Below are 13,890 nucleotides of genomic sequence, written 5' to 3'. Positions count from 1 at the left end.
TTGTTTTTGCTCAAAAAAGTTGGCTTCAAGGGAGAATTTTTGAATTTGTAGGCAATAGTAATTGTTAAGATTTGCCGCATGTACTGGCGTAAATAGATGTGTTAATGATTTATAAATGAAATATCAAGCACCCTAAAGCTCAAGTTCTGCAATAAGCGAATCGATGTTTTCTAATCTATTTGCTAAGTGCGCTAATCGCATCTTTGGTGTAGTCCTCGAAGCTGAAGTTAGACACTCGATAAAACGGCAGACTCTTCACCAAACGCATCCATGTTTGAATGGCCTTGAAATCTGAGAAGTCGAACTGAACGATTTCGAGCATAGTCACTGACGTAACCATAGAGATGTCAGCCAACGACAATTGATCATCGGCAACGTACTTCTGTCGTTTCAGAATCGCCTCAAGTTCAGCGAGGTTCTTGAAAACCGAGCTCAGAGGGTTCATTTTGGGCATAGAATGCGATTTGACAGCTTCACCGACGAAAGTCAAAATACTCGGCTGCATTTGAGTCAGGTCGAAACTGAGTTTGGAGTCGATTTTGAAGATTCGGTTGATGTTACTTGTCGGGTAGATATAACAATCGGAGCCTGAGAATTTGGTACACATGTATTTCATCATAGCCACCGCCTCTCGTATTTCCTCCTCGAAGCCATATTCGATTTTGATCAGCTTCACCCAGAAGGGATCGAAGGTTCCATCCGCTTGAACGTTGAGAGGCTGCACTTGAATGTATTTGGCAACAAATGAAGGGTCTAAAAGAAAGCTTTAGTAAGCCTTGATATTATCAATAATTTACACCCATGTAGATAAGAGAATAAACATTTTCGAAAATTGGAATCAGATTGAAGTAATCTGACGTTTGTATATACACATTAATTTTACAGAAGTATCAGGAAAGAGTATCATGCAAAAACATCCGATATGACAAATATCCGAAAAACTAAGTAGTGTTACAAACATCCGAAAATCAACAAGTGTTGCAAATCTCCGAAATACAGCTTTAATAGTACAAACATCCGGCATCTTTCAAAAAGTAGGGCAAAGATCCGATTTCTACCATACACATTAAAAGTGCTGTATTGGTCAAATTAATAGAGACCATCGCAGTTGCGCCAAAGTATTGCGAGGTTGCAACATCGGCTAATTGAACTGTCTTGTGCTTGAATTTCCCACGTCATTTAACTACGTATTTTTTTGTAAGTTCGGATGTTTGACATATCGGATGATAATTGCCCTAGACCCGAGAAAAACTTCGTTTGCAACTAAGTAATACAGCCACATGTCAATTTTATTGACAATTAAACGACGGACAAAAATTAGAAACATAGAAAATAGGGGACGTAACGGTTGAAGAGGCTATTAATTTTCGTAAGAAGTGCTTTCGTTTCCAGAAATTGATGCTAATAGTTTGAAGTTGAAGAAAAAGTGTTTTGGTTTTCTGGATCTATTTGACTATCCCATCCCCCTTTGATAACTAATAACGAATTGCCAGCCCTATAACGAAATAATGCAACGGTTAAGCATATGCGATTGTGCACCTAGTAACGAATCCTCCCCCTTTGCAAAATAGGGAGAGATCCGGTTTTCTTAAATAATATTGGCAGGTATTAAATCTTATAATGACAAGCAATGTCATTATACCGTTTAAGAATAGTTAATATAGTCTAAAAATGTGAATAATAGATCTCTTGTCCTTGACATTGATACAAATTTGTGAAAATCAAACGCTCAAAGGACGACTTGAATCGCGTCCATGTAAAACACAAACAACATTAGAACGTTGTATTCGGTACCTGTATTTGCGTGGAAAAAAAACACGAATCAGAATTTTTTTTCTACTTAACAATCCACAAAGAGCTTGCTAGTTTCGGGTTGAGCGATCATCCTTTTTGTTTTACCCAAGACTTCAAAGTGGTGATATATTACAATAGGTGGTAGGAAGTTTCAATAGCTGGATCGCTTTTTGTTATACTTCGCACATATATAATTTATTTCAAAAGCCAAATTTTTTGGCGAAAGAAGTGAAAAATTTGAATTTATGAATAGCATTTCATTTGGCAGATTAGTTTATTTACAAAACCTATCTTAGAAGTAGTACAATTGATTGAAAATGAAATTACTATACTGTGCATTATAGTTCTGAAATTTAATACATGCAGTATACTCAAAATGACTACCTATTGTAACATATCACCTTCAAAGTTTATACGTATTATTTTTGCATGTAATTGCATAGTTTTTTCCGCCAGTCTAGGAACTTTGCGTGAAAGTTATTGACAGCAAGATGTCATGGCTGAGTTGTTTAAACAAGCAAAGCTTGTGTTATAGTATGAACCTCTTTTTTTCCATCATAAGGCGCAAATATTATTTTGAATATTGAAAGTGTTCATTTTGAAAGTGTTCTTTTTTGCAAAATGTGCATAAGATCAATAACCAGCTTTTAAGTACAGCCAATGCTAAGGATATTAACACAGACTATTTTATTACAAATAACACTAGCTTCAAAGTATCATGGATCTGTAGCGTACAGATAAGTAAAGAGACCCGCAACAAATTAAGATTGGGAAGGGTCTGATGTTTTGAATGAACTTTTTCGTATACTAGTTAAAATGCGTCCGCCCTATAAATTGAGGCATGTTAGTTGAAAATTTCTTTTTTTTTTCAAATTGACTGGTACTGCTAATGCGTCATTTTTGGCCGCTATCACTTAGCAATTATGTAGACTCATAATTGGCGCGCATCACTAAAGAAATTTTGTAGACTCGACACTTTTTTCATTCAGTTTTTTTTCCAGTAGCGTTATCGGTCATATTTATGCTTGCGTATGCGGAGTGCAATTTCGCCTCTGTGTAAAACACGAGATTGTATGACTAAATATCTCGGTAGGGAACCCGTAGTCTCGGAGGTTTTATTTAAGGCCTATTTTTAGTTCATTTTCTGTCGAGGCTTATTTTTTCTATCATTGTTTCTGTTCAAACCTTATGCGAGCGCTTTTCCACGTTTTTTTGTTGCTTTTGTCTGTGAAGTGCAGCTTCGCTGTATCCAATTGATCTAATGAGGGTACAAGTCGTGTAAATTACATGCCTGGTTAAATTGGTATGATTTTTTCCGAGCTCTGAAACATGTCTGTTTTTTTTTTTCACGCAAAATCAGGTAACGCAAAATAACGTCAGATAGGACATGGTCGAAGCATATATCATAATGAAAATTTGTCAGCCTGGCTTCGGGTGCAGTTAAAAATTATATGAAAAACATCCTCAGGAAATGGCTCTCCCTGTATTAAGATGTTTAAAATAATTGGTTTTGGCTTTAGTTTGTGACTTACGTTCCAAAAAGTTTTAAAAAGGAAAACTTCAAAAAAAATTTCGAATGAATTTTTATTCGCAAAATTTAGTTTTCGTTTTTAATCAGCAAAGATAACTGTGACCGCAACTTTCTGTAAAATTTGCGCTGGTACAGGCTGCTCTTGTTATACTAAGCCAGTAAACAGCAGAACAGAAGCGATTGTTGAGAACTTTGCTCAACAAAATAACACAGTCTGGAATGTGGGGAGCTAATACAGATGGACTATCCTTCGACAGTCCTGTTAAGGCCTGATAGCTCCTCTGCGATTCGTAGAAACCACATTATTTATATTTATTAAGTTATTTATTTGCTTACCCATATCAATGGCGTTAGCTGCTGCCAGAATACACCTAGCCCCATGACTCACCGCACAATCGGCTAGCGGCAAGTACTTCGGCTTCTCGGAAGACTCCGTCGCCGCTTGAGCTCCATTGCGCAACTGAGTCTCTTTCAGTGCGTCAACATGAGGCGTGTAGGGTTCAATGAACCTGAAGCTTTCAGGGGGGTATCCAAAGAACTGATTGTAACTTGTACCCCATATGGCACTGTTGAAACCACGTCGCTCAATTGCCATGGCTTATTGTTATACTTGAAAGAATAAAAATTTTGAACGTCTTTGAATTAGCAAATGTTTTAACTCGTGGTTTACGCACGGTCCAGTTTGAAATTTACTTAATTACAGATTTTTGAGCTTAGTTTGAGCTGCTTTCTTTTTAGCAACTAGGCGATGTTTATAAAGTGATTTTAAGCTTGTCTTTAATGATGAAAATTCTGCAGTGTATATCGTTTAAATCGCAAGTCATCTGGTATTGTAGTTGATTTTTCAGTTGCAATCCTTTTTAATAAGTATTCAGTAACAATTTTATGCGAATTCAGGGAATAAAATGTTTGGATCGAAAATAAGAGCAGGGATTACAAGTTATTCCTGACTCTCTCTCTCTCTCTTTGAATCAACAGATTCAAAATCTTTTTTACTACCCCCACCGCAATCCCCCCCCCCCTATCGCAAAAAGCGAAAGTTTGTAACTCAACAGAAATTAAGATAAGTGTAGGGAAAATAATTAGAGATCACAATCTAACTTTTATAACCCCGCAAACAAAGCAGAAATCACCTCGTGTTATTTTCCCCAAGCATGTGGATTTGTCAAAACAAAGTTTTTTGGTAACTTATGGTTGTGATGGCGATTAGCCGACGTTATGAAACCGGACATAGGGAGTTTTTGTCAAGCAAGATTTTTGTCTAACAAAGTATCCTACTGATTCAGCTTACTTAACTCACTTAATGATTCGGAAATAGTACCGGTGCTTCATTATCACTTAAGTGAAACCAAGTTCAGTTGGTTTCTCTTTCCTGATTCATGATTAGACAGGCTAAGTTCAGCTTGTATGCTCAATGTTTCATGATTTATGATCAGACAGGCTAAGTTCAGCTTGTATGCTCAAATAGCTTTTATTCAAAAGGCGTTTTTTCATTGAATTGGATTCTCAATTAGTTTCTGTTTTCGGTCTGTCATTATGCTGATTGGTTTGTTAATTATCCTTGTAAAAATAACTTGGTCCACTAAATTAGTGGTTTTGTTAATTCTAAAGCTTTTAACTGTGCCTGAATACAGAATCCTAATTGTTAAGTTTTCTTTTATTTTCATTACGCTTGCGATAAGGTTTTGCAATAGGGTACTAGTCTTTATTCCCGTTAATAGCATTGTTCTCAGAATGGTCAGTTTTGAAGGCATGGTAAATTTCTCGAAATTTCAATTTCTCGAAAACTCAAATAAAATTATCCTAATTTATGCAGTGAATAGGTGTAGTCCGTTTTCTGGCAGTAATGATTATTTCAAATAAATTTTTTTTGGATTCTTGGTTTTCGGCCTAGTTTCCCCGTTCATTTTCCGTTTTTTAAAATGCAATTTATATTATTTGCTACTGTTTTTATCGACATACTTTGTCAAGCATGGAATTTATTTTGAATTTAAAATTTTCTACTATAAAGGGAAGTTCTGAAATTCATGATACGAAGTCTGATTTTGAATTTTATTTTTCGATTTATTTTGAAATCGTTTTTTCGATTAAACGGTTTTCGCTTATGTTTTTTTTAGCTTACTGAATTTATATTGCGCAGTTTTGGGCACAACAATTCCTGTTTGACAAAATCAGGTATTGTAAAAATGTATGGGATTTCGTTTTTTAATTTCTTTAGACGCCTAGGAAAGATTTTTCATTTATTGCTAAAATTTTATTGTTTCTCGACAAAACCCATTTAAGTTTCGGAATATTGATACCAACGGAAAGACTAATTAGTAAATAGTGTGTCGGATTTTTTCTATAGTTTTTTTAACCTTACTTCATCTTCAACGGCCTTCGAAATTTTCAGCTGGGTGAATGTTGGACTCTTTTTCTTGGGTTTTTCTTTTTCTCGAACTACCTCGCCAGCTTCGAGACTGAGGTTTCAATTCTCTCTGAGAGTGAGGAGGGAAGAAAAAGTATCAGCTACGCCGTATAAAAAAGTTTTGGCCTAAAAACTGGCCAATCCTGCCGAATCTGAGATTTGAGTTTAATCGCAAAAATTGGCATTTGGAACTTCGCTTTATAAGTGGCTCCGCAATTATAGCTTCAATTGAAATATGCGTCTGGAAAAACGTCCCTGTAGAAACAATTACGCCTTAATTTTTTTGAAAAGCTGTAAGGACTTAGTAAAGTTCAAATTTAAGAAAGAAATGAGCGTAGTGAAGACTCTTATATAGGTCTTGGTTATTTTTTTGAAGTTTAAAATGTTCTTATAACTAAAGATGTGCTTTCATCCATATTAATGCATTTATAAATTAACTTAGGTATGTGTGCACTTTTTTCAGTTAAATTCAAATTCATCTGCTGAAAGTCACGTAAATAGCACTCTCCGAATACGAGCATGGAAATGGCATGAAAAACGTGAAGAATTTCTTGCTCGTTACAAGTTGGAATTCAATTTTTAGATTTCCCGCGGAGTAAAAACTTTACCTAATAATCCAGTTTTGTGCAAGTTGGGCTAATGTTATCAAAACAGCGCCAATCATAAATTGCTCTGGAAATTAGAAGAGCTTAAAGGGCATTTTTTTCTTTCAAATTCGAAAGTTGAGATTTTTTGAACAAATTCAGTGTTTATTTTCTTTGTACTTGCGTTCAGTACTCTTTTCTATTTCTAACTGTCAGTTGGCTATGTTTTGAGATTTTGATCGCTATTCGGAAACTTTTTTCTGAAACTCTGTAGTACCAATTCTGAGTTTAATTTTTCAATTGAAAGCACATGGTGCAGAGAACTTCCATGGATAATCTGTTACAATTTTGTTTTGTAGAAAAGCAGTTATAAATCAGGAAAAACTCGTTTTGCGAACTTTTTATCGTTTTTTAGAAAATTTTCCACTACTTGAAAACTATCCTGTCAGATCTGATTTTCAGTTCAGTTAAAAGAACGGAAAGTAGGTTTTCCCCTACATAAGCGACTTAAACCTTATTTTTTGTAGAAATCACTAAGGTTATGGGTTAGGGTTATTTTTTGAAATTTTAAAGTTTATGCATTACTTCAGGTCAACAGCTGGTGATCTAGAATTTTTTTGTCTTACTTTCCGCTCGCTGATTTTTTAAGCAGAGACGCAACTGCGGTTCTCCCTTAAGAGACGAAAAATTCGTATGTTAGTCCTTTTCCTTGTAGATGAATTGTCCTAAAATCACCTACTTAGTGAAACCACCTTTTTATTGTAAGAAGTACTGATATGCCAATAATTTGAAATTTTTTACACACTTTTTAAAAAATTTTCAAATAATTTTTTTAAAATAAAAAAACTTTAATTTTTGAATTTTTTATAAAGTTATAAAACATGCGAACTTCAACACATATTTTTGTGTAAATTTTAACTCGTGAGCTTTTGTAGATTTTCATTTAAAAATTCAGAGCATTTAGGTGCATTTATAGCAGTTCAGTTGCTGATGTTTTAAAATTTAATCTAACTTATTGAAAAGATTGGTTTTTGAAGTTAAAGCAATCTAAATACAGACAAGACTGCTTGTTTCCGGGCGAGGCCCTGAATGTTGTGACTGCCTTTTAAGGTCTAGGGAGCAGTAGTAACATTAAAAAATTAAATGTAAAAAAAATCATTTTTTTTATTTAAGATTTTTGCGAGCATTCATCCTTCCACACGCCATATACAGTACAAAGTGATAGTTTTCACTCCTAGTAGAAATCAATTATGGCAAATAAGCTTCCTTCGACCAATTTGGATCGATTTCTAAGACGGATTAAATCTCCGCTTACGCGTTAATAGCGCGAGTTATATCGCGCGTTAATTGTCCCAAATTGGTCAAAATGGCAATCTTTAAACCCTCATAACTTTACGAAAAGTGATCACAGGTGAAATTTATTTTCAAATTTAAGCTCAAGACAACAATACATTTTGAATGATGTAAAAAAATTCCGTCAAAAATGGCTAGTTAAAAAGTCGAAAGTTGTCTGAAGAAAAAAAAAACCAACCCCGAGCACAAATATTCCGTTACTTTCGTATCGAAAGTCGGAACAACAAGACTGCTCGTATCAGGGCGAAGCCCTGAATGTTCCGACTGCCTATTAAGGTTTATGGAGCAGTAATAACATTAAAAATTAAAAAAATAAATAAAACTAAATAAAAATTTTTTTTTCTTCAATTTGAATTTTTTAATGAAAATCATCCCCCCACACGCCATATAAAGTACAAAAAGATAGATTTCGCTACTAGTAACAAATCAATTATGGCAAATAAGCTTCGTTAAACCAATTTGGAACGATTTATAAGACGGATTAAATCTCCGCTTACGCGTTAATAGCGCGAACTATATCGCGCGTTAATTGTCCCAAATTGGTCAAAATGGCAATCTTTAAACCCCCGTAACTTTACGAAAAAGGATCACAGGTGAAATATCTTTTCAAATTTGAGCTCAAGACAACAATAGCTTTCGAATGATGTTAAAAAAGTTCCGTCAAAAATGGCTAGTTAAAAAAACCAAATTTGTCTGAAGAAAAAAACAACCCCGAGCACAATTATTTCGTTACGAAAGTCGGAGCAAAAAGTTTGTAAAAGATTCATTGTTCAGTTTCGTTTTCTGTATTTTTGAGTCTTCTTTTTTGTCTAAATTGTTGTTGGTTTGAAAACCACAATCAATTTGCTGTTTATACTTGAAAAAGATAATCGCTTTCTTCATAACTAGTTCTTACGTCACTAATGAGCTCGTGAATTGAAGTAGAACATTAATACCAATCAGCGCTTCCTTACTGCTGAAAGTCTTGAATGTAAACTTTCACATAATTCGGATTCGTTCGATTTTTCAAAAAGGTTAAGTAGAAACCATCTTTTTAAATTTTCGAACATTTCCAAAGGGTGCGCATTTCCGCTTCACATCTGAATAAAACTTAATAACAGTTGATGTTTTGGGTTTTAAAATTAATTTTCACTGTGAATTTTATTGAAGTCTGTGATTTTTTAAAATCCAAAGTTCAGCGACTCTCCAATGACCTGCGCAGATTTTTACCTCGAATTAGAGAAATGAACAGTTTTTGAATTATTTGCTAGCCAGCGCCAGAGCGCTAGATTCAGTTTTGTAACGAAACATTTGATAGCGTTTTGCTGGATAATAATAGCTGTTGTTCCGACCATTAAAAATGGAGAGAATTTTTGTATTTGAGTGTTATAGTTTTTTTTGCTTCTTGTTTTCCACGCAAAACCAGGTACCACAAATATTGATCGGACTGTGGTGAGTGATATATCATATTAGAGCCCTTTCAGTCGTGATTCGAGCGACACTAAAAAGTTTTCAAAATTTTTGAGTTTTGGTCTAATTTCAGCAGTGAAAACATATTCAAGTAAGGGTAGTTTCTGGAGTTTTTTTAGAGCACTTTTGGGAATCCAAACTTGAATTTTTTGAAATTTTTTCAAAATATTTTTAATTTTTTTTCGCTTTTCTAGTCATTTTTTTGATAATCTGTTTTCATATTGACCTATTTTACCATGATTTTCAAATATGCCTACATCATATTTTTTGTTCCGGTTTTTTTTATCACGACATGCAGAAAAAAAACGACACCAATTTGTAAACAAGAACATTTTTGGACTTTAACACTGGTCGGAACATTCTGTGGTACTTGCACAAGTAACCGGCTATCCTTGTTTGTTTGTCGCTTTATATGGAAATTTGGTGCAGAAATTTTTTTTAGTAGCCATATGAACTAACAGTTGAGATAAGATAATCACTGATTTCTAAAACTTAGTTGCTTAATTTTTAAGAATGATTGAGTTTTCTCATCGATAATCACACAAGCAAACATTTTTCAAATCCATTTTTTCGACCTCAATTTGCAAATTTTGCTACCACATAGTAGCTACTTTTGATATTTTGTTGCGATTTTTCAGGATGAGTTATATACAATCTTTATTTTTGTTGGCTAGTTTTTGAGTTAACTATAAAGAGCTCTACAGATATTCGAATCCCATAGTGGGCATCATTTTTGTATGACGTCTTTGGCCTAAAATTTTATTTTCCTCTGTTTCTTGTTTTCTGCCTGTGTTTACAAAGTGCAGATACGCCTCTTCAATAGCGTGCTCTACTAAATTTGCAAAAAGTGAGTTTCGAAAGAAACAAAATACTAAAACGCAGAATAATTTTTTTTGAGTAGGTCTAGGAATAAGTAAAAAAAATTGTACTGTAAAACTTTTTCTAGCAATGAAATGATCAACATAATACACTAATTTGGAAAATTGATAGGACACAAACGAATAGTTTAGCATGAGGCGTTGCTTTTAACCAAGTATTACGTAATCATACAAGGATAATCAGTTGCTGTAAGAAAAAATTGAGTAATTTTTTAAAGACATTTTTTTTCATTGATTCCTGTAAGTCGAAATTCTGATTCATTATTTCCAGTAAAGGGAACGAAATTAGTTTAGAAAGACTATAAACTAAAAAACTTTTTTGTAGGCTTAAGTAGAATTAAAAACAGACGTCATTTATAAACTTTTTATCATTTAGCCCAAAAAATAGGAAAATGGATCATTTTTTTCGACACTGAGAAAAATTCTTTGAACTTTTGTTAAACCGGTTCAAAACGATAACCCTGTGTGAGTTCTCATAGCTCCTCACCTTCACTTTTAACAATTGCAATATGCAATAGTATAGTGACTTGTAATATAGTTTATTTTCAAATCAAGCTTCATCACAAAAAATCAACTGAAAAGCATATATGATAATTTTTTGTCATTTTAACTCTTGTTATTTGATAGTCGAAAGTCAAGAAAGTCGAAGCACAGGTCAAGACTAGTCGAAACATAGGTCGCGCTCAGTCGAAATCAAAGTCGAGCACTGTCGAAACATCCAATTTTAGCCGAGAAAGTCGAAACATAGGTCGAGCACGTTCGAATTATAGTTCGAGCACAGTCAAAACATAAGTCGAGCAAGCCGAAACATAGGTCGAGCACAGTCGAAACATTGGTCGAGCACAGACGAAACATTGGAAACGGTCAAAATATAAATTACTTTATAAAGACGCAATATAATTTATCTCCCTATCTGAGCTATTTGTTTGCTATTGAAATTTATAAAAGTGCTGTCAAAAATAATAAAATTTCAACTCTGAAACTCAAAATAAACATAAAAACCAGATGAGTTTTCCCTGTGTGACCAAAAAAGCATTTTGAACAGTTTGAAGTCAACCACAGCCGCGATAGTAAAGCGAGAAAATTTTTTCTTTGTCGAGACAGTCGAAACATACCCACTGTTGATCGAGAATTTCAAAATATATCTATGCGGGGTGGAGCAAATAGATTTTTTTTAAAAATATTGGTCGCGAAAGTCGAAACATATCAATTTTTGGTCCAAAAAAGTTGAAGCATTTCTGAACTGGTTCGAACAAAGTCGAACGCTTTTTTGTTGGGTCGAGAAGTTTGAAATGTACCAAAATTTGGTCGAGACAGTCGAAGCATATCGAAATTTGTTTGAGAAAGTCAAAAGATACCAAAATTTTGTCAAGACGGTCGAAACATAGCGATTTTTATGTCGAGAAAGTCGAAGCATGAATTGAGCACGTCGACCCGGGTTGTGAAGATTCGTATCTAACATTATGTAAAATTTTATAATTAAAAATTGATTATATGTTTTATCTCAGTTTTGAGAAGTTTGAAGTTTACTAAGTTTTTTAATGGCGAAGGTTTGCGCAGATGACCATAAAAATGTTATAACAAACTCAGTAACGATTTTTTCTTGTTTATTCTAAGGCTATTCATCAAATTAGCTGTATGAAAATTCAATGAATGTATATGAGTTAGTTTTACTAGATAAATGAGTTTGCATAAATGAGTTTCAGAACCTCGTTGAGTGTTGTTGAACATCGTTACGAACGTCAACGTATCTTGAACGTTTCTCATACGTGTAACTCAAATAAGTCCCGTCCCGTAAAGGGGCATCTCAGAAATATGCGCTTAATGGCCGCTCGCAATATAATACTCAAATTAGAAGCCAATGAATACTGGACGTTACTTTTTGATGTCAATATAATACTCAATATAAATACTCATATATAATACCAATATAATACTCAAATTAGAAGCCAATGAATACTGGGCGTTACTTTTTGTTGTAATATAATAATATGAAAATTAGTTTCTTAGCATATGTTAACAAAAACACTTGAGAGAAGGTCTAACTTGTTTAACCTTGACGTCTCAAGATCAAAGATAAAAGGATAATGCAATTTCGCACGCTTCACCCACCTAATAAAAAAAAAGATTTTTTTTATTTTTTCACAAAAAATTGCCTTTCTACATCCTAATGAAACTAATAAGAAAAACACGCAAATTTGTTTTTACTGTTTTTGCTCTTGAGGCGAAAAATGCAGCTCGATTGATAATTAATGATTTATGAAGTTTAATATGATACCTCTGCTGCTTATTTGCAATTCATTTTGCGAGGCGAAAAAGACAAGTCAGCCTCATGAAAATGATGCTCAGTCAATAATAATTCATACCTTCCGGAGCAACCTACAACACATTTGCTGAATCTAACTGGCAGACTAAACTAGCCTTCAATCTTAAATAGATAAAAGAAAAATCTATCAATGAAGTAAAAAATTATCCTTGAAATTTTTATGAATCCTAGTGATAGAATTTGTGCCCATTACCATGGGATAAATGCCTTTAATATCTGACCAATTAGACGAGAAAAAATTACGGAAGATTTTTCAATTATGTTCAAACTGCCGTAGTAAAGAATTGTTTTTTAAAAACACCATGTTTTCGTCAATTAAAAAAGAACTTATTAAATAAAAACCAAAAAGTAATTGAAACACAATTTGAGTATGTGACAGAGAGAAATTAATAGGAAAATTTGACGACCAATTTTGATGTGATTGAATTTTTCCATAAAACAAAAGAAGATCAATGAGCCAAAGATTTAATTTTTTACCCCGTTAGATTTTTGGGAAAAAGTTTGACGACCATTTTGAAGCTTAATGCCCTTTGTTTTTTTGAAGATAACGAAGAAGATACTTGGATGTGAAAGGTCACAAAGGAAGCAAAGCAAATTAATTTAATTAAGTCAGGAGCTAATTGCATAGCAGCTAAATGGCGTTGTTCCAAAGTGGACATCCTTTTTTGAATCAAAGCAGTGATTGCGTGAAAAATTATTTCAAATTAATATTCTTTGTTTTTGTCGCAAATCAACGCAAAGAGTTTGTTTGATACTATTTTTTTAATTAAGTCATGGGATAGTACAGTTAATTGTTTTAGGCAAGTTAATTACACTTGCGAAAGCGAGTATCTCGTAATCAGGAACTAGACTTTTTTCCCCGTAAACAACATTTCTTGCATCTAAAGTTGAAACTGAAGTTACTTTAATAGTGAACCTTCGCAACTTCGAGGCAGCTTCCTATTTGGCCTGGAGGTATCGAGTTGTCTCTGTGTCCTTATGTCTGGAGTTCGAGTCTTTGTTGGACCTTATTTTTTTCAGTTTGTATGAAATTATAAAATTTCCGGGAAAAATTGAAGTGTCGGACTTTTGTTTGTCTGCGGATGTTTTGTCGGCTTAGTTGCCACATTGTCGAATTTATTTGTGCAGCAACTTTGTCGTAATTGCAACTGTTTTTGATGTACTTATGTAATTTATAAAATTATTATCCTGACTATTTCTCTTTTGTTTGATTTTCTTTCGCTTAAAAGCTTAATTTGGCCTCCTAAATTATTTCGTTTTATGCTTTATTGGCTTAACTACCTTGATTTTTGTAAACTCCTAGTGGTGTCAATTACTAGGACTTTTTTGTAGTTCATTGACTTTTGTTCCGATTTTCGATACGAAAGTAACGGAATATTTGTGCTCGGGGTGGATTTTTTTTTCTTCAGACAAAATTCGACTTTTTAACTAGCCATTTTTGACGGAACTTTTTTATATCATTCAAAAAGTAGTGTTGTCTTGAGCTTAAATTTGAAAAGATATTTCACGTGTGATCATTTTTCGTAAAGTTATGGGGGTTTAAAGATTGCCATTTTGGCCAATTTGGG

The 13,890-nt window shown here is 33.8% G+C and overlaps 1 protein-coding gene across 1 annotated transcript; it reads right to left on the bottom strand.

Annotated features, from left to right (window-relative positions):
- Window positions 1-24: 24 nt before the first annotated feature.
- Window positions 25-4,073, bottom strand: LOC134846967 (glutathione S-transferase D2-like). The gene is made up of 2 exons (XM_063864426.1): window positions 3,662-4,073; window positions 25-753 (listed from the first exon to the last, which is right to left on the bottom strand). Exons 1-2 carry the CDS (start codon window positions 3,918-3,920, stop codon window positions 176-178), a joined length of 837 nt encoding a protein of 278 aa, XP_063720496.1. The 5' UTR covers window positions 3,921-4,073; the 3' UTR covers window positions 25-175.
- Between the last annotated feature and the right edge of the window lie 9,817 nt (window positions 4,074-13,890).

Source organism: Symsagittifera roscoffensis, chromosome 5 (assembly GCF_963678635.1).
Source record: "Symsagittifera roscoffensis chromosome 5, txSymRosc1.1, whole genome shotgun sequence".
Taxonomy (NCBI): Eukaryota; Metazoa; Xenacoelomorpha; order Acoela; family Convolutidae; genus Symsagittifera; species Symsagittifera roscoffensis.
Note: the sequence above shows the minus strand (reverse complement) of the source record. Positions and strands in the feature narration are given on the sequence as shown.

Excerpts from the sequence above, each read along its gene's own strand:
- LOC134846967 (XM_063864426.1), bottom strand. The coding sequence starts at position 3,920 with ATGGCAATTGAGCGACGTGGTTTCAACAGTGCCATATGGGGTACAAGT. Across the intron at positions 754-3,661 it reads AGCTAACGCCATTGATATGG|ACCCTTCATTTGTTGCCAAA; the intron begins GTAAGCAAATAA and ends GCTTTCTTTTAG.